Genomic DNA, 24824 nt, shown 5'->3' on the forward strand with positions numbered 1-24824 from the left:
ATACCTGGCCTGAATTTTAATTTAATTGCTGTCATCTACAGTAAGCTACGTTAGTTGATTGGTTAGGATTATACAGAGCCTGGAAGGACAGTTTTCAGAGCCTTGTTGGAGAGGACTGAAGGTCAGAAGAGAACATAGTTTGGGCCAGATCAAGGATGTTTGTACTGAGGGAAAGGCTGTTTTTGGTCATTTACTTACTTTGCTAGAAAATATGACCATCACTTCTAAATTCAAGGGTATTTACAAAGATGATTACATGTTGATTTGAGTCCCTACCACAATAAAAACTCTGATCTGATCTCTATTATAGGAGAGTGTGTTGTGGGTCTTGGGGGAAATACCCTCTGAATTTCCTGAAATTGCAATATTCTGTAGAAATAAAATGTGCCCTCCTGTTTCAATACTCCGTGGCATAAGGGATTGCGGCCGCTAAGGCAACAAAGCAACAAAGGCCCATGAAGACGACCATGGGGGGGGACTGTGGTAACATCTCCCCTGTGTTGACATACAATGTTCGCCTGTGCGCCTTGCGTCAATAACAAGTTTAAATATGAAACCCAATCGTTTGTTTAATTAACGACAAAAATAGTTCATCTGATTTCAGACTGTTTATCAGTGTAAATGGAATTAATCGGCGTTGGGATTAAAAAAATCTGCTACCCAAAAGAGATGTTCATTAACTCAGGTTTTTATGCCTCCTATGTGGACTGAACCATTGTCACGTCTTTCGGGGGTACATGGCGCCGACTCGTAACATCACGTCCGTGAATTATACGAGAAGAAAGAACGAGAAATTTGGATTGAAAAATTATCTTTAATAGATACACGACGAAAGGCAATAACTCGCGTTTTTTCTCTTATATTTCTATCGAGACAAACGTATTTACACTTACCCATAAAAAATAAATGATCTGTCCCACACCAGACCACCACGGAAAATGGCGACTGTGAAGTAGATGGAAGACGAAAGTAAGAAATTATTCAATGCAGCGTATAAATTGTGCCCTGTCTCCATCCACACCGTTTGGAGGTAATGTTTGCTTGTTTGCTACTATTTTGTTTATATCGGGTGGGAGAGGAGCGGGGACCGGTTGTCATTAGCTGCAGTTTAGCCTGAGGAATGGGTTTTGGTATGGAACAGCCTTAACAGAATGGTCTGCAGCTTCTGCAACCAGCATCCAATAATACAGCGTGAAATTAACCCCAAGAACATGTAACACTCTTTATAAACATTGTACAGATATTCCAGTTTTGTCTGTAAGTGGATGTCGTTGGGAATATATCCCAACTTCATTCTGGGCTAGCATATATCCGAACTACTGTGCCGAAAGTTTCAGCTCTTAACAAAATTCTCATCCGCCCATCAAAAGATATTTGAGAACCATCCATTTGAAGTTTGGCTTAGACTGTGTAGATCCCCTGAAAGTATCTCTTAACCAAAGGGACGTTTACTTGGTATGACACTTTTACTGCCCTTCAGAGCCAAGTCGTCTGGTTACACCACTTTGTAGCATTAAAAATGACTAAAATTATCCATCTAAGCAACGTGAAGTGTGTATTTATGATGTACACATGTTTATATGATTTATGTCTTACCATGGATGAATGATGAGTCCACTGTGAAGGTAACCGTGGATCAACCATTGCCAAGTAAATGTATACTTTTTCACTTCGAAACAATCCTACCTAAAGGCCTGGCTTGTATATAACTCGTAATGTCCCATTTTCGCTTTGTAAATGGTTCATTAGGCTTGTATAGTAGTTTCGCTAATTGTAGCATAATGTGATAAAAGTTGCAAGTCATGGTGTTAATGGTTTTAATCCAGATGGCCAAACCATTTCATATCAAACTGTCACAGATTAATGTTCAATATTTGAGTTGCAGATAACTGTAACTGTGGATTGATAACTGATAATTGTAACAGCCACTTCATGATAAAACAGCCAATCTTTTCGTCAAATATAATGGACTCTGATCATTTCTGAAGTTGATTGTCTGGTTTTGTTAGATTTTAGACAAAAAACCTGCCAAACTGACATTTTGATATTATCAGGAGTGAAAAAAGCCTCCTGTACAGCAAGTTACACCTCAGTCATTTCGTTTTTTCTTCCCAGAAAGCTGGATACAGTGACAGAGTTGCACATTCATGCAAACATTTTTTATTGTGGCCAAACAGTGGAATTGCTTGTCACGCTTTGGTTACATGGTGTAGGCTACACAGGGCCCAAAATACTTTGCCGTCGATTTTCATTTAGACACAAGTGGCCTTTAAATGTTGGATGCATGTTTTGAAAAAGTTACCTGTGTCATTATCCTGATTTGAATAGTTTGCTCAAGTAACATCTTGAAAGTGCGGCAAGGTTTAATGATCAGAAATAAAAGTAGCCACATGCAAGCAGCAGAAGTATCAAGTGCAGTTGCTGTTTGGGCTGCACAACATTGAAGACTAAACTTGAAAATGTTCTGATTCTTTGGTCATCATGTACTACTTTGCAATGATTCACCAAAATGAGCAAAGGTCTGCCTCTAACATTGTATCTGATTCTATTCAACATCCATAGTTCTCAAAGCACAGCAAAACTTATTAGAGCCCGTATGGTAGTGGCAGCATTGTGATAACATTAACATAACTCTGAATTCCCTTATAAAGAGACTGACATGTTTTGTCTATCTGCCAGGTTGTAGCAGAATTCCTGGTGTTATAGTTGCAGATATCAGGCCATATTACAATTTTCAAAACTATCCTTACAAAGAAAAAAAATGTAAACATCTGGGTCAGAAATGTTAATTTTGCTGGTCAAATTGATAACCATCTGAAGAGGTTAGCACCAATACTGATATAGCATGTACAATATTCTTAGGTGAAACTAATTCTTTTTTGAAAGAAAGGGGAAGAATAGGACCAAAAAATGTTGTGACCAGACAAGGTGTTCAGGGTCTTCTCTCAGGTGAATTGTTGGTAATAATCAAACGGTTAGTTCAATTACTGTCAAAATATACATTAAAAACTGTAAATGATTTCATACAACAAACCATCTTGTATAGAGTTAATTGCAGTTATAACATGGTACAAAAGCCTGCAGTTCCTTAAGTCTCATCTTGAGGCTATATCCAAAAGTGACTTAATTCCTACCGACTTCCATGCGTAACACCAACACTTCTTGACTATAAGTAGAATAAAATAGACTTTAATGCAGAAATAAACATATTTATGTCTAGGCATAAAATGAAAGGTTTACACAACAGACAAGTTCATCTAGTCAGTCAGGAAGCACACAGAATGGCCTTGGAGCATTGGGTTGATTTTTATAATGAAAAAAAATTTGAATTACACATCACTTGACTTTTGTCAATTCTCTCGACATAAAGAAAGCAACAGAGTGAGGCAAGTGGTCAAATGCACATCTGTGTTTGCTATTCACAAATACAGATAAACAGACTGGACAAGCAATTAGATAAATGGCTTGGAGTGAATGGCCAGGCTGCTCATGGGAGAATGGGTATCTTTAGGGCTCCTGTCTTCAGGGCAAAACCGTGCTGTCAACTGTTATGATATTCTAAATTTTGTCTCTAAAAATTTATGATTTTCAAATTTATACCTTCACATGCCTTTTCATGGCCAGTCTTTCCCCTTATAACCACTTTAAACATCTCACGCATAGCTGCACTGTAACTGCTGGGTGTCAGCGGGAGCCTAATATTGCAATTGGTGGTCTATTAGCATGTCTTGTTGAATGACATGAAAATGAATGAATAAAAAGACAAGAATGCGATTTTTTTTACCATGTTGAGAAGGCCTGGAAAGGCTTGTAGTCGATTATGGTGAGTACGCAATAGTGTACAATGATGACTTGAGATAGTCCATTTCGCCATTAGCCCAGCCTGGGAATTGGCCAGTGGTGTGGTCGTCCTTTGGAGAAGGAAAAGACTCCCAAGGTAACCTTGTTGGAGTTGATTTTAAACCAGTTTTTTTCTTAACCAAGAGCGGCTGCCATCATCAATTTGCCATTGTACCTTAGTGATAACACTGTGTCGTACTGTCAAGCATGATCACTGAATTTAATTTCCCGCAAAGTCACTGAATAGTCAATGTCCGATTATAAATTTGATAGCCCCAGAATGATGCCCAATAATGGTGCGTTCTGACCAAAAGGTAACTCATACTGGTGTAAAACATCCTCCTGAGGCATCGAAAGTTCTAGGGACCGCATTACCTTCACTGGGTACTCTCATCAGGCATGTTAGTGATGTAAGCTGAACAATGATAAGGTTTCAAGAGACATAGTCAATTTTTTTTACATGTAAAAGCTTTATATACAAAAATTGTGCAATCTTCTGTGCAATTTCTACTGCATGATTGGCAAAACTGGATTGCCTGTCACATTTCTATGTATATTCAAGTTTTACTTCCATTCATTTTGATGGTAAACATTGATTTGGGTATTAGCTCAATCCAAAGTGCCAATGACTCAAATGTTTTGTATGCCTTGACAGAGTTGTAAACTAATTTATGGTCTGAATCACCAAAAGGGTTCAGTGATCAATTCTAGTATTTCGGTGATGTCCTATGACTGGACCCAAAATTAAAACCATAATGAGACATCTAACCTAAAATAATCCTTGGTGTCATGGCAACCTTGTCAGCTACTGTCAATATCTTTCCTCAGATATGAATTTGAAAGGCACAAACATCACCATTCTTACATTCTTAAGGCATACTTCCTTGTTAGGGCTCATCAGCTTTGATAAGACAAGTAATAAGTCGCTTCTTTTTCAAATTTCTGACAAAACCACCAAATGCAAATCTTATCAAGATTTGAATCTGCCTGTTCTGCCAATGAAAGAGGGTACATAAAACTGTTGTTCTCTTGACAGCATTTTGAGGTAGGTAGTGTACTGTAAGAGATATGGATGTTTCATTGGACTTGGACCGGATAGGTTGTTGTGTCAGCATTCTCTTTTGTGCCCTCACATTGTTGGGTGTTTGATAATAAGCTAAGTGCAGTGTGTATATCTTGTACCAACTTTATCTTCCTTGCACTTCACTGTCCATTGACCAAAACTGTACCAAATTTGGTTAATTAGCTCTTAGACGTCGCCTTTGGCTTTAGAAAAATTATCATCGTGATACTGAGTAGTAGTTGGTTGTGGGTCTCTTCTGTAACACTGCCTTGTTTTGTGCTGTTGCAGAAAGGACAGTCATGCATTGCAAAACATCTGTGTTATCGTGGTAACTGTCAATAGGGTAGTCGAACGCTTGATTGAGGAAGATTTTACCTTTCTTTTTAGGTCATGGCAGCAGAAATGTCATGTCTGGCAGGTGTTGATGGGGATGACAAAGATGCAGATCCTGATACCAATGCTATTACTCTTGTGGAACAGCCAATGAGAATGGCACAAGAATCAACCTCATGCAATGATTCTTTCAACAAGCGTTCTCTGAAAAAGAATAGTGTTCTAAATGTACAGTCAAACACTGATATGTTATCTCAAGTTGGCTTGGGAAATGGAACTTTTTCAAATCAGGCTACACAAGCCCATGAACTCATCTCCACCGATAAAGAAAAGGAAAAGAACATAACACCAATAAAAAATGCACAAGAAGTTGACACTGCAGGAATATGGGGTTTTGACGAAGAGTCACCGGAGAACTCACCTGATGATTTCAGTAGTTCTAGTGGCCTCAGATGGGACCCTCACAAAGAGTTTATGCAGTTTCTTTGGGAGACTCAAAGTGACTCTCCTGGTGAGGAGCCTAAAGAGGAGGTCAGTCCTCCAACTAGCCAAAGGAGAAGGAAACGGAAAATGGATATGGTTGTGATGGTAGATCCGTCAGAAGATCTTTATCCAAACACTAGTAAGAAGCCGTCTGAAGAGTTGTCTGATGCTGAAGGCCAAGTAGATTCTCTCTCGTTTAGAAAAGTCAGAAAGTCAAGGAAGTTCTCAAAGCCACCATCATCACCAACAGGGAATGTCACAAAGTATCCCAATGGAACTGTGAAGGCCATCAAACAAATTCTTTATAATGCACCTACGAGAAATTCACATGACAGCAGCCCGGATCACGGGCTTTCACCATTGAAGGGAAGGTTGACAATAAATACTCATTCAGAGGACAAGTCATTATGTTACCCTTGCTCAAAATGCAAGCTCGTTTTCAAGAAGGAACATCATTTACATTGTCATATGAAAACTCATGGAGACTCCCCGAATATTTCACCAAAGCCTTTTATATGTAGAGAATGCGGACAGTCTTTTGGACAAAGTGGTTTGCTCATTGAGCACATGAGTGTACATCAAGAAAAAAGAGCAAGATTCACTGAACAGATTAAAGAGAGGACAGACAAGAAAGTTGAGGATAAAAATGCAAAGCTTTTCTGCCCTCAGTGCCCGTTCCGAACAAACTGTCCAAACACGTTTGTTCAACATGCAAAAACACATGAGAAGGACAAGAGGAAGTTTAAATGTGACAAATGTAGCTTCTGGACTATGGGTGAAAATGACCTTAGGAGACATAACATTATGCACCACACTGTTATGACGGTTAGAAAGCAGAATCATAATGATGAAACTGGAATCTTCTCTTGTAATCTTTGTTCCTATAAAGCTTTTAGCAAAATTGTTTTTACAAATCACCTTCTACGTCGTCATCAGCAAACATTTGAGGAATATGAAGCTGTACATTGTGAAGAGAAAAATGCACAACCATCTAAAGAGCTTGATGTGTCCAGTTATAAAACTCCCGGTGAAGATGCAGAATTTACTTCAAAAATCTTGATCAAAAATCAGATCTCTTCAAAAGGCGCTTGTTCATTCAGTGAGTCCAGTGACATAGCAGACCTTTTCCAAAATAGCAAGATTAAGAGAGGTCTTAAGTCGCAACTAACTGAATCAAAACTAGACAAATCCATTAATGTTCTTTTGTCCCGACAAGAACATGGAAAGAAGACCTTCGAACAAAAGAAGGAAAACCACGACTGCAGCTCACTTGTACATGATTCCAGAAGTGACAATGATGGGCACAATCCTTTTCCAGGTACATTGACTGTCAAAGTTGAAGAATCCTCTTCATCTTCCAATGGCCACAGACTGTCTAGTAAGTTAGAAGTTGAGCCCAACAATGACAGTGCACCCAAACCGAACAAAAATCAGTCACCTATCACAAAGTCCCCATCTAAAAGAAAGATGTCGACCCCATATCGGAACACCTCAGACCAGGACTCACGTTTCATCTCAGTGCACCCTATGCCAAGTCCCAAGAGACTAATTCAAGCTGAAGACTGTGATGAAATAGACAGTTTCCAGTGTAAAGATACTGATGCCACTGGCAGCGTCTTTGACAAAGGTATCAAGCATGAAAACGAAAATGTAATCTACACCTATAGTCGAAGAATGTCCATGCGAGGTGCTCTGCAGGCATCAAAAAGGCTTTTTGAGAAAATCAAAACTGAGGAGAAGGATCAAGATGATCCTGAGATAAAAGAAGAATGCATAGAAACAGAAGTGTTCCAAGAACCCATTGACCCTCACCCTACACCATTGAGAAAATCTTTAACAAAAGATGCATTAGAAGTTGAAACCGACCGCAAGAGCTGTCCATACTGTCCTGCTTTCTTTGAATCGGGTGTTGGATTGTCTAATCATATCCGAGGGCATCTTCATAGAGCTGGGCTGAGCTACAATGCCCGTCATGTAGTGTCCCCTGAGCAGGTGGCTTGCCAGGACAGGAGGCCACGCATTCGACGGAAGATCTCATCTTACCGGCGCCTAAAAAAAGGTACTTTCAGTGTTACTTTAGTACAGGAAAGCGATAGTTGTTACCTGTAGCAGGACATACCAATGAACATTTACTGCAATTCAAATTGAGGGCATGCAGTTTCTTTTGTTTTCAAGAGATACCCAGGTCAATACTAATTTTGAACACAACACACTGTGTCATACAAGGCACTACAGCAAAAACGGAGGGGAATATAGTAAGTATAGGACTGCCAAAATTTATTTTTTGATTATTTTAAACACATTTAAAACAAGAAGGTGACCATTAAGGTATACAGACTCTTGTCAGATTTTTTAAGTAAAGAATATTTGGAATATTGGATGTACCTCCCTGTTAGCTGTAAATAGGATGCTGGCCATTGGTTTGGCGGGCATTCAGTAACCTATCACTTAACATCGCCATTAACTATTTATTTTAGTTTCAAGTTTATGCTGTATGTTTTTATAAACCAAGACATTCCTTGTAATTGAGCATTTATTTTACACAGAATTGTAAAATTATCTGAAATTCTACTTGTATTAATTCATCCTTTTCTATGAATGTCCAATATAAATGGCTTTTATATCCTTTTTCCAGTGTTACAGTTGGAATCTGACTCTGAGACTGTGAAGAATATCCACTCCTGTCCATTATGTGGGGACTCATTTGATAACAGGACAGGACAGTCCAACCACATACGTGGACACCTCAAAAAGCTTGGTAAAAGCTTTTCAACAAAGAACAAATCTCCATTATTTCTACTTCGGGAGCTGATGCGTGACAAGAAGGAGTTCCAAAGGGCTCTCCAGATTGTGGGAAAAAGGCAGAATCATATCCAATATGGTGCTCCAGCAAAGTTGGAAAACTTTGAACATTTCACACCATCACCAACGGGAATCCCAAAAAATAATTCTGTTTCAAGTGTTTGCACTGATGCCAAACCACTGATGCCCACATTTTCTTTAATGGAAATGGAATCTGAAAAACGGCAACTACAGACTAAGCTGGATGTTAAAGATTCCTTCTCGGGCACAAATGCCTTGATAGGAATTCTGAAAAAGAGGAAATGTCAGGAAGAGTCCAAGCTAAAGGGGTCTTACATGTCAAAGAACATGATAGCAATTACTTCAAATGAGCACAGTTCAGGATCCAGAGTTGCATCTTCACTGCCAAACTCGATGCCTGGTATGTAACCTCCCTCCAGTCTTCGCTACGACACTTAATCTGAAAATGTTAGTTTCATTTGATTAACCATGTAAAGGTGTAGTCGTGCATGAGTGGTGACATCGGTTGCCCCATTCAGTAGAAACTATTGCATCTCAGCTACCAAAACTGCATTTCACCAGTTTACTGTCTACAAGATAGCTTAGAAGATAATTGAAATGAGGATTTAAGTCTATCAGCAGATTAACATTAGCCACTTATCTTACTTCAGTCTTGGAGAGACATTGCTTAAAATTGTGAGAAGTGAAAATAAGAGCCCAGCCACCTATTACTGTGTCTTCATATTTGAGAAACCCAAATGTAGTTTGTTTATTTGTTTGTTTCTACTATCTCCTACAGAAAAGGGTGAATTTAACAGGAAGGTGTGTATCCATTGCAATGCGACTTTCCACAGTGGTGTCAGTTTATCTAATCACCTCCGAGCATATGCAAAAAGAAAAAGGACTGCCTTACAAGAGGGATCAAGTAAGTACCAGCATTCTAACAGCCAAAAATTCTTGCACTGCTCTTTTACCTGAACAGGATTTAGCCAATGTGGTGTCATTAAATAACCAAAACACTGATCTTGTGGTCCACATGTAGCAGAAAGGTGGCATTTCCCATCCAGCATCAAAAACTAATATAAATATATATTTTTTTTTAAATTTTGAACTTTCAAAGTATATTAAAAGCCCTAATCCTCTGAGTTACTATAGTAAACTCTCTGAACTACCTTATTGAAAAGTAAGTTTTTGCCATAAGTCTTTACAGGTGTATACCTATGTGCAAAAAATCCCATTATTTCCTTCTCATTTTGGTATTAGTGTTTCACTTTGTATTGATAAGATTTTCTGCACATTTTGTTTAGCAGTTTTAAAAAAAGTAACATGCCATATAGCATCAGCTCAACATTTCACAAATGGTGAATGACAAATATTGAGTGACAAATATTGTATTAATGTGCAACTCAACTAACAGTAGAAAGTGCTGTATCTTTGAATAACAATCCTGCCACTTGACTGATAAAACTAGACAATGGCACCTGACTGACTCCATCAGTCCCGAGACTGATATTGTTCCAGCAAAAAAAAAAAAAATCACTGGCCGATGCCTCAAGATCACAATGGACAGGACCAGCAAGATCTAACTGACAAGACATCACATGGAGTCTTGACGTCAAAATCGCAGTTATAATTAGTATAACAGAAGTTATTTGTGTTCTCCCCAAGGTAAGGCTATAGAGGGGCACCAGCAAGTCAGACATTGCCAAGATTGCTGAAGTGTGAAACTCAGAGGTTGAAAGTACAATCGCATGTCAGAAAAGCTTCAGGGGCCTTCTTTTCCTGCAAATGTACATCGTCACACAAATATTGGGGCACTTTGTGTACTAACCAGCACAGCTGAGACCCTGCCCTTCACATAACGTAGCACAAACATGGGAGCGATTTCATGATACCCATACAGAGCTGAGGCTATGAAAGCATCATCTTTGATCCTGAAAGATATGAAATGAGCAACGTTGTGGTGTGTTTCACTGCTTGCCAGGTTTATAAAGTAACTTCTGTCTTCCAGCATATGACTGTAAAGCAAGAAGACAGCGCTTAAGACCTGGGTCGAAGAAGAAGACCCTTCCATTACCACAAACTCCAGAAGAAATGTACAGACTTACTTGCAGGTAATGTTACTGCCATTTGGTTTCCTGTAAGTCATGTTGATAAGAAGTCAAATTAACAATATTTTTTTGTATAGGTTTTGTGACCTCGTCTTCCAGGGTCCCTTGTCTGTCCAGGAGGACTGGATTAAACATTTACAGAGACACATTATGAACACTAGTGTCCCCCACACTGGGCTAGGCATGATAGAGGTAACGTCACTGCCCATGGACACCCCTCTCAAAACTGACCAAGACAGCTCTCTGAGTGCTGAAAACACTGCCTCCTGAAGCAAACGGGGACCTTTAGATTTCATTAGACTGTATGTGTATGTACATTTAACGTTTTCACTTTTTTTTTTTAAGTCAATTAATTCTGGCCAAAAGTACAATATTTCTCTTTGAGTATACTGTACACATTTGGACATATGACAAAAACTTTATTATTTTGGATATTGTTACCCTTTCTGTTTTTACATGGTCCATTTTTTGGGATACAATTCCAAATGGACCAACAGTCTTCTTGTTTTATGCAGTAATGTAGTGTGGAGTCCATTTTTAATGAAGACAACTTTTACCTCAGATTTCTCATGTTTGAGTCTGTTTTTTGTCAAGGTTTGGGAGCACCTCTCTATCAATACTCACATTTTAATGCATAGAATCATATTTCCTTTGTACTGCAACATGTTCCAGTCATGTCCATTGTCACTGTTCAGGGTACAGTTACTGAGATATATTTCCTCTTAAAAACTCTTGATACTGCTCAAGAATATTTACTAGAAAAGGACTGTACAAAATGAAATGTCTGCAAACTTGTTATGAATATAAAGTGTTTTATAGTATTTCAGTAACTGCATTGTTTCTAATACAAACAATTTTTCAAATTGAAGGTAACAGGAAAGTAAACACGCACAGCCAGATCTGACATTTCTCTTCACATGTTACCTATATTTAATGATTAAATATCCTGTTTTTAAATAACTTAATTTTAAATGTCCTATATCACACAGATACAATGCTTAAACATTTTGTGCTCTAAATAAAAATGACTCAAGTTGACTTCCAATCATTTTTGCACAAATATCATAAATATTGGATTTGTGAATTTAAATGTCAGAATTTACTGACTGAAAGCTTATAACCCGGGGAAACACAAGGCTGCAGATTCTAACAGGGATATATATATATATATATATATAAAAACAAACAAACTTGTTAACACCGTCATTGATTATTTACACTGCTGAGTGGTTTGTGTGCACTGTTTGTGGGCTGAGCCCTGTTGTTTGTGAGGTTTTTTGAAATGAACTGTTTGAAGTTCATCGTTCTTCATTGGAGGCAATCGGCATCACAACTTCCTTGGAGGGTGTGGATGATTTCAGTAGAAGTTTTCACCCTAAAAGAAATCATCAGTTTCATGGAAAGGTAGAGAAATGCTCATTTTTTTCTGCATTAAAACAGATTTATCAGTACGGTTCAATACACTTTATTATGAACAGCATTGTGAAGTTCCTTTATACTCATATGGTAATATGTGCCCGAGCGCTCAACACAAATGCAATAATAAATATTTAATATGAAACTTTGAATTGAGAAATGATCGTAAGTTGATCTAATATTTGTTGTGCCGTCCTGTGAATTCACCATAGCAACTCCAAAAATATAGGGCTGTCTCACTAAATACTTTTCAATGTTTCCTATTTTACTTAAAATAACTGTATTGCCATTCAGTCACTGTAAACTCATTCATTTTTAGACATAGGGAGAAAGTGAAATGTTTCTCTGCCATCCTCACAAACTCATTGTCGAAATAGGCAATTGTTTGTGTCATGTCCTCTCACTTTTTCATATAGTTTAAACATGTATCTATATTGGATTATTTTAAGATTGCTGAAATTATAGATTACAATTGAAAAATATAAGATTTGCACTTGATTGTTTTAACAGAGGTAGTTTCAGACCTTAGCAAATTATTGGTTGATGAGCAAATCAAATACCTGACATACTCGTTGACTTACTCGTACATCGTATTTTCATTAAACACTGGATTTTTGTATTAACACTGTCAGAGAACCTTCAAAATGTGAATCTGTGCATTTCTTAAAAAAAACCCTGATATTTTCTAATGTAAATATTGGTATTTGGCTGAACCACAACAGCTTTCCCAGTTCGTGCAAGAATCTGCTGAATGACAGGGGTCACACAACGTGACTTGTATTGTTTAAAAGACAAAAAGAACAAAGTCTGGAAATTATTGTAGTGAATTCAGTGTGGCAAAAGTGGGCTACAAGTCTTAAAATAATTTTTGATATTTACTGGAACATTAGTATGAATAGAACAAGATCTGTGTAAAAATTACATATTTGAGCTCCACTGACTACAAGGCATTTATTTGATAAAGAATTTCAGTTTCATTTATTTGGTTTATTTTGTACTATGTAGCGATTAGATGGGTATAAATCAAGCTCTTAATATAGACATGAGTGGCATAGACACTGGACTTAATTCAAATCTGTGTTTGTAAAGAAATATTCAAACATCATTTATGGCATATTTTGACAGCATTTCTTAGTACATACAGTATATTTAATATGAATAAATACCTGAATGAAGTGTTCAAACTGAGGCTTCAGCTCATTCATCATGGGATCTTCATTATCCAGGCAATCACATCTCTGATGCTATTCAAACGTCCAAGAAAACAATAAATCATTGTGACTTGAAAATTCATCAATTGAATAAGACATCAATTTTTTACCTCAGCAATGGAGATCCTGTCCCTAAGGGTTAACATGATCCTGCACCAAGGATGAAAATGGGATGATTTGAAATCCTGCAGAGTAGATCATTTCAACCTTTTATCATACAGTTGTTTCTCTGAAGAGCTGGTAGTGATATTGTCACTACGTGTTTCACTTTAGAAAAGTAGACAGTGTCATATTTACCATTGCATTTCCTTTAAATGCACTGTCATCTTTTGGCTCGACTTCACTTCAAGCGTTTCTTTCGAACCATGACTTCCTAGAAATATGTGAGTGAAGTCGGAAACACACCAATGCGTGAGTTTATTAATGAATGGGTTTCCATTGAAAAGGTAAACAGACGACAAAATAAAGGAATGACAAGCCACCAAACCCCTTGTATGCATGTTGGCTTCATGCTTCTATGTTAAACAGAAACTTGACGACAAAGATGTTTAAGAAAGGACATCTTAAAAAGCATTATCATTGTCTTCTATCCGTGTGTGGGGTCCTGCAGAGCTGCACTATCACGTAGAAGATTTGACAAAAAGCACACCCAATCTGCGCGCTGGTCGCAGGTTTAGCCACATTGGGTGTCACTTTTATGTTGGCCAATGGCTTTATTAGAGTGTTTAGCTTTCTTCGGGGTAATTCTCGGATTTTCTGTGGAGAAAATCCAAAGAAAAGTGACGATGCACTACAGTTAATAAGCTAATACAACGTCGTATCCGCGAAACGTGATTGTTGCCTTGTTGTTGCCAATGCTGGGCAACGGCTAACGTTGGCTTTACTAACTTGTGATTTTGTGAGAGTGGCAACGCTGGATGGAATTTACACGAACATTCATCATATTGTAAACAAACATGGAGCTGTCCCGGTATTTTTAAACGTGACTGCGTTTGACACATGACGTTTTACAGACACTCAAGTTAGCATTAGCTAACGAACGAAGGCTAGCTACAGGCGACTATGGAGAGAGAGAGATACCTTTCCGATTGCTGTTGCTCGAAAAGACCGACTGGAACCGTTCTTTGTGGTGGTGCAGAGGTGTCGGAAGGGGTAATTTCTATTGGAATTTATTTTGTGTTTTAGTTTACGGTGAGGGGGACAGACGCGGAGCTGTTTTGTCATCGTTCGACAGTTGTCCTGCGGGGGGCAGTGAAGTGCACCCGTACTGGAGCCAAACTAGAAGGGAGACCTGCGGGGGGGCAGAGGTCGACCGAAAACAGTACTCTTTGTCTCTGCTAGTGACAAGCACGTTGATTAAAAGGCTCTTATGAATGGAGAGTGTGTGTAATCCACTAACATTCTACACTTTTGCTCACAAATTATCTCTTTCAATTTAGGCCATGTTCTAAGCGCACTTCTACCCCAGTACCTCGGAAGCCAGTCATGCTTGACGCACATGCGCAGTTGAAGAGATCGGCGCATGCGGCCCGGCCGGCGCGGAGTGAAACATCGGAAATTCAGCTCAGTGACCGAAATACTTTTTTTTTTAATTAATAACGCAGGTTTTAAGAAAGGCTACAAACATAAACCACTAATTCAATACATAAAGAAGAGGGAACAAAACAAAAAATAAATATACTTGTGTGTTAAAAAAAAAAGAATATTCAAACATCACAGCTACCTTTGCTGAAAATACCAACAATTCGTTTTTTTTTAGATAGTTTCATTTTCATACAATTCAAAAGCTTTTTTTTAAGCGAGTAATTTATTGACTATTGCATTTCTTCGCTTTTAAATGACCTGATGGCCTGACAGAGGTGTCTAGCTGCCATGTCAGTATAACACTTTTTGCTGACCCTAACAAAAAGCTGGTCGTACAATACAACAGAATTGCACCTCCAAGATACTTATCTGAATATGTGGTTATACTGTAATTTCCATAATAAAGGCACACATTTACTTCAATTATAAGGTAGAACATTTGCAGAAGAGGGTAATGGTTTAAGCCAATAGGAATCTAAACAATGTGGATGAGCAAAAAACAAGAGGTGAATGAGTAGGCAACATGATGTGCTGTTGCTTTTAAAAGCAATGTCTCAAGCACAGACACTGAAAGAGGTACACAAACAAGTAATGAAGCGAAATACTAGAAGGTAATCAACTTGACAGACAAACAGGGGACTGTATACATGCGCAACATACATGACCTTGACAATCTGGTCAAGATCCTGAGACAGAGAAGCTTTTGTTCTTCCCTAACAAGCCTAAGTTGTTCTGACAATGTTACTAGAATGCAGAGCCATTATACTTTCCCTACATAAATCCATCCAATACACCCTGAACTGAGAAGTGTCTAGCCTTTTAGGGAGCTTTGAGGGAATTTTGCCTAGAATTTCTTCTGTAAAATTATGAAAACGACCATCATACTTAAATCGGACTTGGTAAAAAAAATTATGGACAATGGGGATAAACATGACAACAAATTTCTTCTAACTGTTGAGCCAGAGTAAAGAGATTTTTCTGGACTGAGTACAAAAACCTTTTGAACATTTTATTAAAAAGAGAGAATAGTAATAGGCCTACTACTGTTACTGACCATGGTTGTTTGGATGGAACAAAAATATGTTCTTTTGATGATAAAATATAAATTTATTGCATCAAAAACTTTTGGAAAAATAATAAAATGCAGTGGTGTGTAGTAAAAATTAAAAAGTTATTGACTATCTGATATTTTTTTCTGCTCCCATGATAAACAGGACTCTCTCCATCTGATTCAATCAAAAGTGTGCCCGTCAAGAATAGGGATATAAAAGAACTTTATGAACCAGTCTTTTGACACAAGTCAGCCAAGTAAGAATAATTCAGTATTGTTCAAAGTAATGTTCATTTCAGTGGGATATTATTCCATTGCTGTGAGGGAAGAGCAGGAGAAGTGACAGAAGGCTATGTTGATATGGCAGGAGATCTGTTTATCATGAGTCAAATTTTACAGCAGTGATTATCTTTTATTTCAACTGAACAAGACAAGTGAGAAATATGCATGACAAGGGACAAGTATTAAGTCTTGATGATTTTCCAGTTGTTTAAATCTGTTGTTTTAATTTCCTTTTTAAAATAAATTGCGCTTCTCTTGCCTAATGGAGACAAAAAAAAGTAAAAAACAGAAACTACAACTGCAGCAAATGGTTGGAGGTCAATATCGGGTAAAAGAAACACAGCATGTTCAGGGGTTTGCACCTGGACAAGATGAATAATTAGCCTTTCATCTAAAATAATGTTTTATTGAGCCATAAATGAGTGAACTTTGATAGGAACCAAAGGTGATACAACAGCTCTGAAAAACACAAATGCAGGGCTACATGAAAATAAGAGTGAGAAAAATAAAGTTTTCATTCACCACTGAATTGTTCTTGAAAAGGTTCCTACAACACCAAAATGAAACCTCTATCCCTTAAACATTAAATGTGTGATGATAAAAGAATCACACCAAACCACAGTCATTATGATGGCGTGTTCAAATTCTTAAAAAATTACCAACAAGAGGATGAGGAATTCCCTTTTATCAGCTCAGGTCAGTTTACAACAACATCACTACATTCATTCACAAATCTTAAATCATTAAGTTTTCACTGTGTAAATGAATGACTATGAACTAACATTACATTCACTACAACAGCAAAGTAATTGTTAAAACTTGGTGTGTACCATCATCCTGAGTTGTACAACTCTAAAATGACTGTTTCCTAGAAAACAAAAAGGGAAAAAATTAAAAGGTTACGAGAGTTCAAAATTAATACGTACCAAGAAAAGAGCAGTGTACCGGGTCTCTACCGCATACAGGATTCACCCTATGGATATTGTCCAAATGAAAATTGACAAGAATATACAAGAAAAGCTGTCACTGTTAAAAAAAATAGCAGCAGTTAAGGCAAAAAAAAAAAAGAAAAAAGAAAAATGACTGTTCCCAAGGGTTACATTTATACCTGAGTATCTAAAACAATAAAAATAGGTCATATAATTAAGCACAAACATTTGTCTTGCTTTCTTACTAAACAGATTATTAAAGAAAGAAGCAAAGCTACATTCGTGGAAATTTTGCTGTCAAAAAAATGACAATGCCAAAGTTTGATAACTGAAAATCTGCAAGCAACCTGTATTTGATTTAACGCACAAGCAACTAGGACATCCAAATTAAATAATCAAGAAAACGCGTATAATAAAACAATAAGAGATATAAGACCACTAGCCCAACCTGATACACAGACTAGCTATAAATTAGCAGACCTGCCATCCTGTCAAAGCTATTTCCTCAGATTTTATGCTATAAACCACTTGTGAAGGACACGTTAGTCTCTCGGCTGATGCTCTCCTTAACTTCCACAGGCAGTGTGTCGAAGAGATGGTCCTCCACAACCAGGCCGCTTTTGCGCAGCAGACGGCAGTTGCCAAGCAGTGTGGGCAGTCTGTCCAGACAGTTTCCTCTGAGCTCCAGCTGAGTGAGCTGGACTAGCTGGCCTACAGTGTCCGGCAGCACAGTGAGTGCATTGTGCCCCAGACACAATACTTTCAGCTTGGTGCACCTGAACAGCTGCTTGGGTAACTGCTCCAGCTTGTTGGAGTTGATGGCTATGTGCTGGATGTTGTTTAAGAGACCCACATCTGGCGGGAGCACTGTAATGGAGTTGTGGCCTACATCCAAGTGTCGCAGTTTGGGTAGCGTGAATAAGGCTGGAGGCAGGGACTCTAATTTATTGTGCGAGAGGTTGAGTAACTCCAAAGACTTGACCTGGCCGATGGATGTTGGAATGGTGATGATTTTGTTGTGCCACAGTTTCAGACAGGCCAGCCTCTTTAGGTGCTGGAAGCTGATGATCTCCTCTATTGTTCGAATGTTGTTAGATTTCAGATCAAGCTCCTGTAAGTTGGTCAAGCTGAAAATAGCATGGGGAATCCTCTCTAGTTCGCATGTGTGCAACTCCACCTCAATTAAGCAAGTCATTTTTTTCAGGCTATTCAGTACCACTAGTTTTGTACCATCGTTATGTACCACTAACTTAATCAAGTGTGGCGAAAGCTCTGTGATGTTTGTGGGCATTTTTGTGAGGTTGCTCTTTAGACACAATGTCCTTAAATGTCTCAAATCCCGCATGGACTCGAGACCAATCATCTTGTTATTTTCTGAGCTCAGGTTTCCAATTAGGTTAAGCTCGCGCAAATTCCTCAGCAAATACACCCAAGTTGGGATCTCAGCAACATCCGTGAACTTGACATGAAGGCAACGAAGATGATCACGGAGAAAAGCAAATGCTGTCTGCTCTACTTTGGCTGGACAGTGGCAGAGATGCAGCTCCTGCAGGCTGGTCATTTGAGACACCTTTGCTGAGAATCGCACCTCGGGAATCAGCTCCAGCTTGAGTACTTCTAAGTCAGTGAGGTCAAACACTGCATTTGGAAGTCCGGAAAGCATGAAGAGATGCAATTCCTGTTGGTCCTGTGCGTTGCGGGTCACAAGCTGCCTCAGTTTTTCAAAGGTCCACTCGTGATTGAGGCTGATCTCCCTCAGCTTGTTTTCACTGACCTCGGACAAGAAGACACCAAAGCGTTTGGAGTACAGTTGGTCATATTGGTCAACCATGTGCAAGAGGAATGCAAAATCATTTTTGACATCAGGAATGTCACTAAAGCTGCTCTCTTCTCTGACCTTCTCAAAGGAATACTCTTTAAGAGGTCGCCGAAATACCCAGAAGAGTGAGTACAAGCACGCCATTCCATAGATCAATATCAGAGCCATATAGCTGATAAGCAGCTTATTGAGCATGAAAGCCATATTGTGTGTACATAGAAATGTTTTGTATCCCGTCAGATCTTTGATGTCGGGTTCGCAGTTATGCTTAAAGTTTATTTTCACCAAAAAGGTTGAAGTGTAGGAAAGTATCAAAATAAACTTGACAGTTTTGACAATTGTCTGTGCCACATACAATTTGTAAATAAAATCACTGTCCTCCACGTGGGCTCTGAACTTCCTCACTTTTTCAAACAGGGCTTTGGCCTGCTCCCCATCTTTTTTATCTAAGATTGTCATACTACTTGGGACTTCTGCAATGGGCTTATCTGCTGAGAACTTTACGCCAAGCATGGGTGTCGAAGAGTTGGCACTGGAACCATCGTCCTTCCCCTCTAACGAAACCTGCTTTGGCGCTGAGGAGGTGCCAGTCAACCTTTGCTTGTTCTCCTCTGAGTCTTCACAGGCCGTTTCAGACAGGGCCTTGGTCGTCCAAGGAGACTCAAAACATCTGCCCAAAATAGAAACAAAATGCTCAATCTTCGAGCTTGTTTTAGGATATTTGAACCAAAAGTTGCTGCTAACCATGAGGACCAGGGTGTGAATGAGGGTGAGGTAAGGGAAGTACTTTGAGTACCAGGGCAAGGCAACATGATAACATATTTGGTTGATAAATATATATTGTTGATAGTCCAAATTGGTCCGAACCCCAGTTGGCGGAGGTTGATTGAAGTAACTCTCCCCCCTCACAGTGGTATGTTGATGCACACCATGTAGTTCATGGACAGCTGAATCTGTCAAGTCTTTCGTGACTAGAGGGATGGTGGCAAGTACTGGGGCTTTTGTGGACACAGATGAGCTTGCCTCCCGCTCACTTTGCGTAGAATACATCTGGGGTTTATCTCCTGAGTCATCTTTCGAGTCCTCCAAATTTGGAAGACAAGCCACCTGGTCCTTTGTGATCTGCATGGTCATGGCAAATATGGCTAGCATGAGCATGACAAGCCCAAGGTAGTCCATGAAGACATCCCACCATGGCTTCAGGATGCGATACGTAGGCTGGATGTCATTCAAGGATGCAACCTCCGTAAGTGTGAACATGACTGCAACAAAGTGAATGAGATTTAAGTTAATCAACAGAATGTACACATTTTACAAATGAATGACATCGAGACTGTGAGCTCGCATTGCATCCTGTTTGAGGTGGCTTTGCTATGCGTGGAATATGTTAAGAGTTGAAATAAATACCATGATACCATTGGGCTCTTTTTGTAGGAAATCATGATGTGACCTGGAAAAGACTACTGTGTTGAATCAGAAACTGTAGTTTTAGGTCGTAATCATGTAAATGGATAAACACTGGAAATTTTTTTTTTTTGTTCTTTTAAATAGGGGAATAGTCCAGGTTGAGAAATTAATAGTGGCAGCTTTCCTGCTCAACATGACACTCACTTTCCAAAACATGTGGGTTTTTTTTTACCCTTTGTTCAGAGCATTTTCGTTCACGTTTTAATAAAAAAATAAAATAAAATAAAATAAAAAAAAGACTCTTTCAAATGTAAATTTGTACTGTAGCAGGTTTGTTCTAATAAAGTACTGCAGAAGTCAATATGCTTTTATTTTGTCAAGTAATATCTGTTCAGTGGGTAAACAAGACCACAAAGGTAAGCCTCTTTGGGCTAGATCCACTGTAGGCTGCCAAAAGTGGTGATACATCTTCTACCCCCCCCTTTGAAACTAAATGAGTTACATTTTCAAGCTCCAGTTACTGTCAGGTCACTGCAGACACCCGGTGTTTATGTCAGATTTATCAGTAGTGTCATCCAGTATAATTTTAATGATGTTTGAGGCTTGAACCAGGGATTAAATCATCTTTGTCATGGTATAAGATGTCAATGATACGGCACAGCAGGGTTCACCCTGGTCACAGGTCCATCACACAGCTATTTTAATGTAATATCAGAATATTAAACCATCATTAATAGACCTGAAATGTTACAATCCAGTTATTATGAGTACTGACTGACACTGGATTTGAAATGTGAGCTCAAAAATGATGTCCTTCTGATATAATTTATTTAAAATAATTAAGCATTCAAGTGCAGAAAAACTGAGTTTGGGAAGAGAACTTAGAAAACGTGATGTTCAGATTTTGCCAACTGAATACTTACTTCTTAAAATCTCTAAGATGATATTATGAGCAGGCATAATAATGTTAATTCCAAAACGGGAGAGAGGTGAATACCTCTGCATCAGCATATGTTATCAGCCAAAGCAGTAGTTATAGATAAGCAAAAAAAAAAAAAAATCTGATAATCCATATCAATTTGACAAGTGACAATATTAAACAATAGAGTGGGACCAAATAGCTGACAAAAGGCAGAATTATCATTAACAGGCCACAGGTGAGTCATTTACAGATGGGTCCTGGTAATGAATATGTAGATTGTCACAATTTTTTCAAGATTTCCGGCAAACTCAACCAAAAATGTGAAAAATGTTCATTTCCATGCAAACACCCAGCACGTCAAGTGATATTATTTAGCTCCTGCATGGCTATCAAGCCACACTAACAGTCGTTGCTGTACAAACTTTCCGAAACACATGCATAATGTTTGGTAGTAGTTTATTTTACCCATACTACATCACTTATGTGCAGTGCAAAAGTACTGTGGCACACTCATTTTTCAACAGGAAAACACATTCCTCTTAACCAAATGATGATCAAAGTTGTCAGTGGTGGCCTTTTTAGATTTCCTCCCAAAGCTGAAGAGGTAATGTTCTCCACATCAAGATTCTGTGCATGTTAGACATACCAGTAGTTTGACAAGTTAACTAATTTCATCAAGAAACATCTAAGCTGTTCTCCAACCACGTGTACTGTAACATGCTGGGCGGCTGATGCAAAAGCCAAATTACCCTGACGTAGTCTCATAATGCCACAATATTCAGTAGCGGGCAGTGTTGATTTTGTTTGTTGTTACAGGCAGCATTGAGTGTATTCCTTCTCTGGAAACAAAGCCCTGGAATTTTACTTGCATCATGGCGCAGCTTGATAGTTTTAACATTTAACCACAACAGTATGTTTTTTGGGGCCCTTGGGCGAGGCTTTAGTCGAAATCCACATTTCAGCCAGACAATTACTCCTCCAGAGCATCTGTGCTGCTCCTTTTCTTGACAAGAAGTGAATGCATGACAGTCAGACTTTCCTAAACCCACGGTTCTTGAGGGCCGTCTTTTTTTTTTTTTTTTTTTTTCAAAGGCGGTCAGCCAACTGAAACAAACTTTTCCTTAACATCTCACGCATGCGTTCATAATAAAAAGTTATTTAACAATCAAAAAAAAAAATAAATAAATCGTTTTTTTTGTTTCTTTGTTTTTTTTAAGAATTGTGGCTTGAAGGCAGTTTTGGATTATTGTTTTAGAGATTAAAAAATAAAATAAAAAGCCAGATTCTGAGAATATTCCCCATTTTGAGAGACTTTTGAGTTCCTCCTCAGAAGAGTCCCGGCGCAGCGAGTTATCACCGGGTCGGGTGACTTGTTGAAACATGTGAAACTGAGAAGCGGCCCCGGCGTTAAACATTCACACCAGGTAACCGGTTTCCGGTCACCATTACCCTTTCTCTCGCCTCGCCGGATGAAGTTACTGACACTTCTGTGACAACAAAGTAACGAACAAGTGATATAAAACGTACTTACTGCCTGCGTGGCGTTATCTCAATCCAATTATTTCTTCCTCGACCGGCATGCCACTTTTTTTTTTCCTCGGCGTTCTTTTCAGGTGCGCCTCTACCCTAAATTCTCAGATCCGTTAAAAACCGTTGGAAGGAGCTCAACCGTGACGGACGACTCCGGCGGAACATTTGTTTTCGGCAACGCGGCTAAGCTACATCCCCCTCACACCTGAGCCCGGGGAGCGGAGCGGAGCGGAGCCGGCCGCCTGGCTCTGGGTAGGACAATGTGCGCAGGAAGTCCTCCTGTATTTGTAAAAGGCAGATTCAATATGGAGCCGCTCAGAGCCGCTGTTGTGGGTGTTAGCGGCGCTTCTTATTGGAGGATGCCATTACGGCAACGTCCCGAAGACACCGCCTGCTAGCTTATCTGATGATGCGTTCAAGTTCAGTCGGAAAGACGAGAACAAAGACGTAGCGCTGTTTCGCTCTTGTTTTTTAAGCCCGGTGCGGTCACGTCCCGTTTTCTTAGCGTTTAATACGTTATTCTAGGAATACTCCGTGTCCATTAGCGACGATATAAGACTAAACACCGATCTAAGTACAGCGAAGCGGGACGCTTGGGAAATACTTTGGGAAAAACGTTTATTTTAACTAAATTTCATTTTTCACCGTGAAATGTTACTGGATTGAGTAGTAAACAACGGCCTTGAGGCGAATTCTTCCTGAGAGCCCATGGTGGGCAGCTTTTCCAAAACATTTACACCATAGTCTTGCGGCAGCAGGAATAGTTAACTTTGTGATTGTTCTCACGCATGTTAATAATTCACTTTAACATGAATAAATAGCCATCACAAATTTAGATCTCCTGTCACGTTATGAAATGGCCGAAGTTACTCTTATCATCGTCTATACATTCTCACAACTAAGGATAGATCCTACTTTCCTATGATTTTTGAACGCAACGCCAGTTACTCAAGATCCCAGACACCACCAAGTGCTTTATGGTGCTGTCGGAAACGTGACAAGCTGTGACTTCTTATTTGTGCCTTTTGATCACCCTTTCTTGCTTGCAGCATTGTGTTGTTGCCGAGAGCAAAACTACAGTAGACTACTCCATTTTGGAGTGTATCGTCTATCCCCTCTTCTGTTCTTTCTCTACCCCCTCCCTGTCAGCTTGTCTCTCTTTATGTCAATAATATTAGTATTGGCAAACTCAGCAGTCAATAGGACCCTGATGCTGAACTCCAGCATCATTTCCAGCTTTTTCTGGATTTGGTTGATGATGTACCCAGTGGAGGAAGTGTCTCCTCAGTTGCTACCCATACAGGTTTCAACCGGTCCTGGGCTGCTGGCTGCTGGCACTCTGCTCTCACTCACGCTACTCTTGTACTTTGAGAGGAAGGGAGAAAAAAAAAAAGAAGAAGCAAAGACAACCAGTGGCTACTGGGGCGTGTTGTGGGATAGCAATAGAAGATCAAATGTGGATGTGGAATATTTGAACTCACCCCATGCAGTTTTTTTGACACTTATAAGTGATTTTCCAGGCCAGGATAAACAAAGTTTGCTGTTTCACCTGAAAGACCACATGCTTTCTTGGAAATTAGTGACACGCTCTTTCTATGTTTTTTGGGAACCTAAACAATTCAGGACAGAAGATAAAGCAAAAAAAAAAAAGTCCGGACAAGAAAATGTCTTCAATTTTTCTCTGCTGTCTGAATGATATCACAAACGCTCAAACAATTTCACGGAGATTCCATTACTTGCTTCCGAGATTTTTTCACAATGTATCTGTGTCATCATTTGTTTGGTTACATGATAAAGATCCTGACATTACCAGAGAAATGCTCAGTGGGCAGTGACAAGAAGGTTAAAGCAGAGTACTTCTGTTATAACACTGGATGTCAGTGACAGAGAGGTTGACAGTATGGGGTGTGTTCTCTTTATGGGCCAACTGTGGAGGAGGACAGATGCCCCTGGCAACCAGTTTGCTGTGGTGGGAATTGGCTGAATGAGCTTTGAATTATTCAATATAGACTGTCCTCTCTGATTTGTTAAGTGTACTGCC

General features: G+C 39.1%; 2 protein-coding genes across 3 annotated transcripts; one reads left to right on the top strand and one right to left on the bottom strand.

The window, feature by feature from the left end:
• Window positions 1-900: 900 nt before the first annotated feature.
• Window positions 901-11190, top strand: znf644a (zinc finger protein 644a). The gene is made up of 6 exons (XM_086172399.1): window positions 901-1030; window positions 5291-7778; window positions 8355-8942; window positions 9321-9446; window positions 10533-10635; window positions 10710-11190. Exons 2-6 carry the CDS (start codon window positions 5294-5296, stop codon window positions 10900-10902), a joined length of 3495 nt encoding a protein of 1164 aa, XP_086028525.1. The 5' UTR covers window positions 901-1030; window positions 5291-5293; the 3' UTR covers window positions 10903-11190.
• Window positions 11191-11430: 240 nt separating this feature from the next.
• lrrc8da (leucine rich repeat containing 8 VRAC subunit Da) lies at window positions 11431-23061 on the bottom strand. 2 transcript variants are annotated; one of them, XM_086172409.1, is made up of 6 exons: window positions 22785-23061; window positions 17103-20186; window positions 13557-13632; window positions 13370-13444; window positions 13215-13292; window positions 11431-12007 (listed from the first exon to the last, which is right to left on the bottom strand). In XM_086172409.1, the coding sequence occupies exon 2, from the start codon at window positions 20182-20184 to the stop codon at window positions 17623-17625; it is 2562 nt and encodes an 853-aa protein (XP_086028535.1). In that variant the 5' UTR covers window positions 20185-20186; window positions 22785-23061; the 3' UTR covers window positions 11431-12007; window positions 13215-13292; window positions 13370-13444; window positions 13557-13632; window positions 17103-17622. The 2 variants fall into 2 exon arrangements, 1 of the variants encoding a protein (XP_086028535.1); XR_015108700.1 differs by lacking the exons at window positions 17103-20186; window positions 22785-23061 and adding an exon at window positions 14340-14519.
• Between the last annotated feature and the right edge of the window lie 1763 nt (window positions 23062-24824).

This window comes from Fistularia commersonii, chromosome 25 (genome assembly GCF_037954325.1).
Source record: "Fistularia commersonii isolate RoL2024-O1a breed Wild chromosome 25, RoL_Fcom_v1.0, whole genome shotgun sequence".
In the NCBI taxonomy this organism is placed as follows: domain Eukaryota; kingdom Metazoa; phylum Chordata; class Actinopteri; order Syngnathiformes; family Fistulariidae; genus Fistularia; species Fistularia commersonii.

Excerpts from the sequence above, each read along its gene's own strand:
- znf644a (XM_086172399.1), top strand. The coding sequence starts at position 5,294 with ATGGCAGCAGAAATGTCATGTCTGGCAGGTGTTGATGGGGATGACAAA. Across the intron at positions 7,779-8,354 it reads TTACCGGCGCCTAAAAAAAG|TGTTACAGTTGGAATCTGAC; the intron begins GTACTTTCAGTG and ends TCCTTTTTCCAG. Across the intron at positions 8,943-9,320 it reads ACTGCCAAACTCGATGCCTG|AAAAGGGTGAATTTAACAGG; the intron begins GTATGTAACCTC and ends TATCTCCTACAG.
- lrrc8da (XM_086172409.1), bottom strand. The coding sequence starts at position 20,184 with ATGTTCACACTTACGGAGGTTGCATCCTTGAATGACATCCAGCCTACG.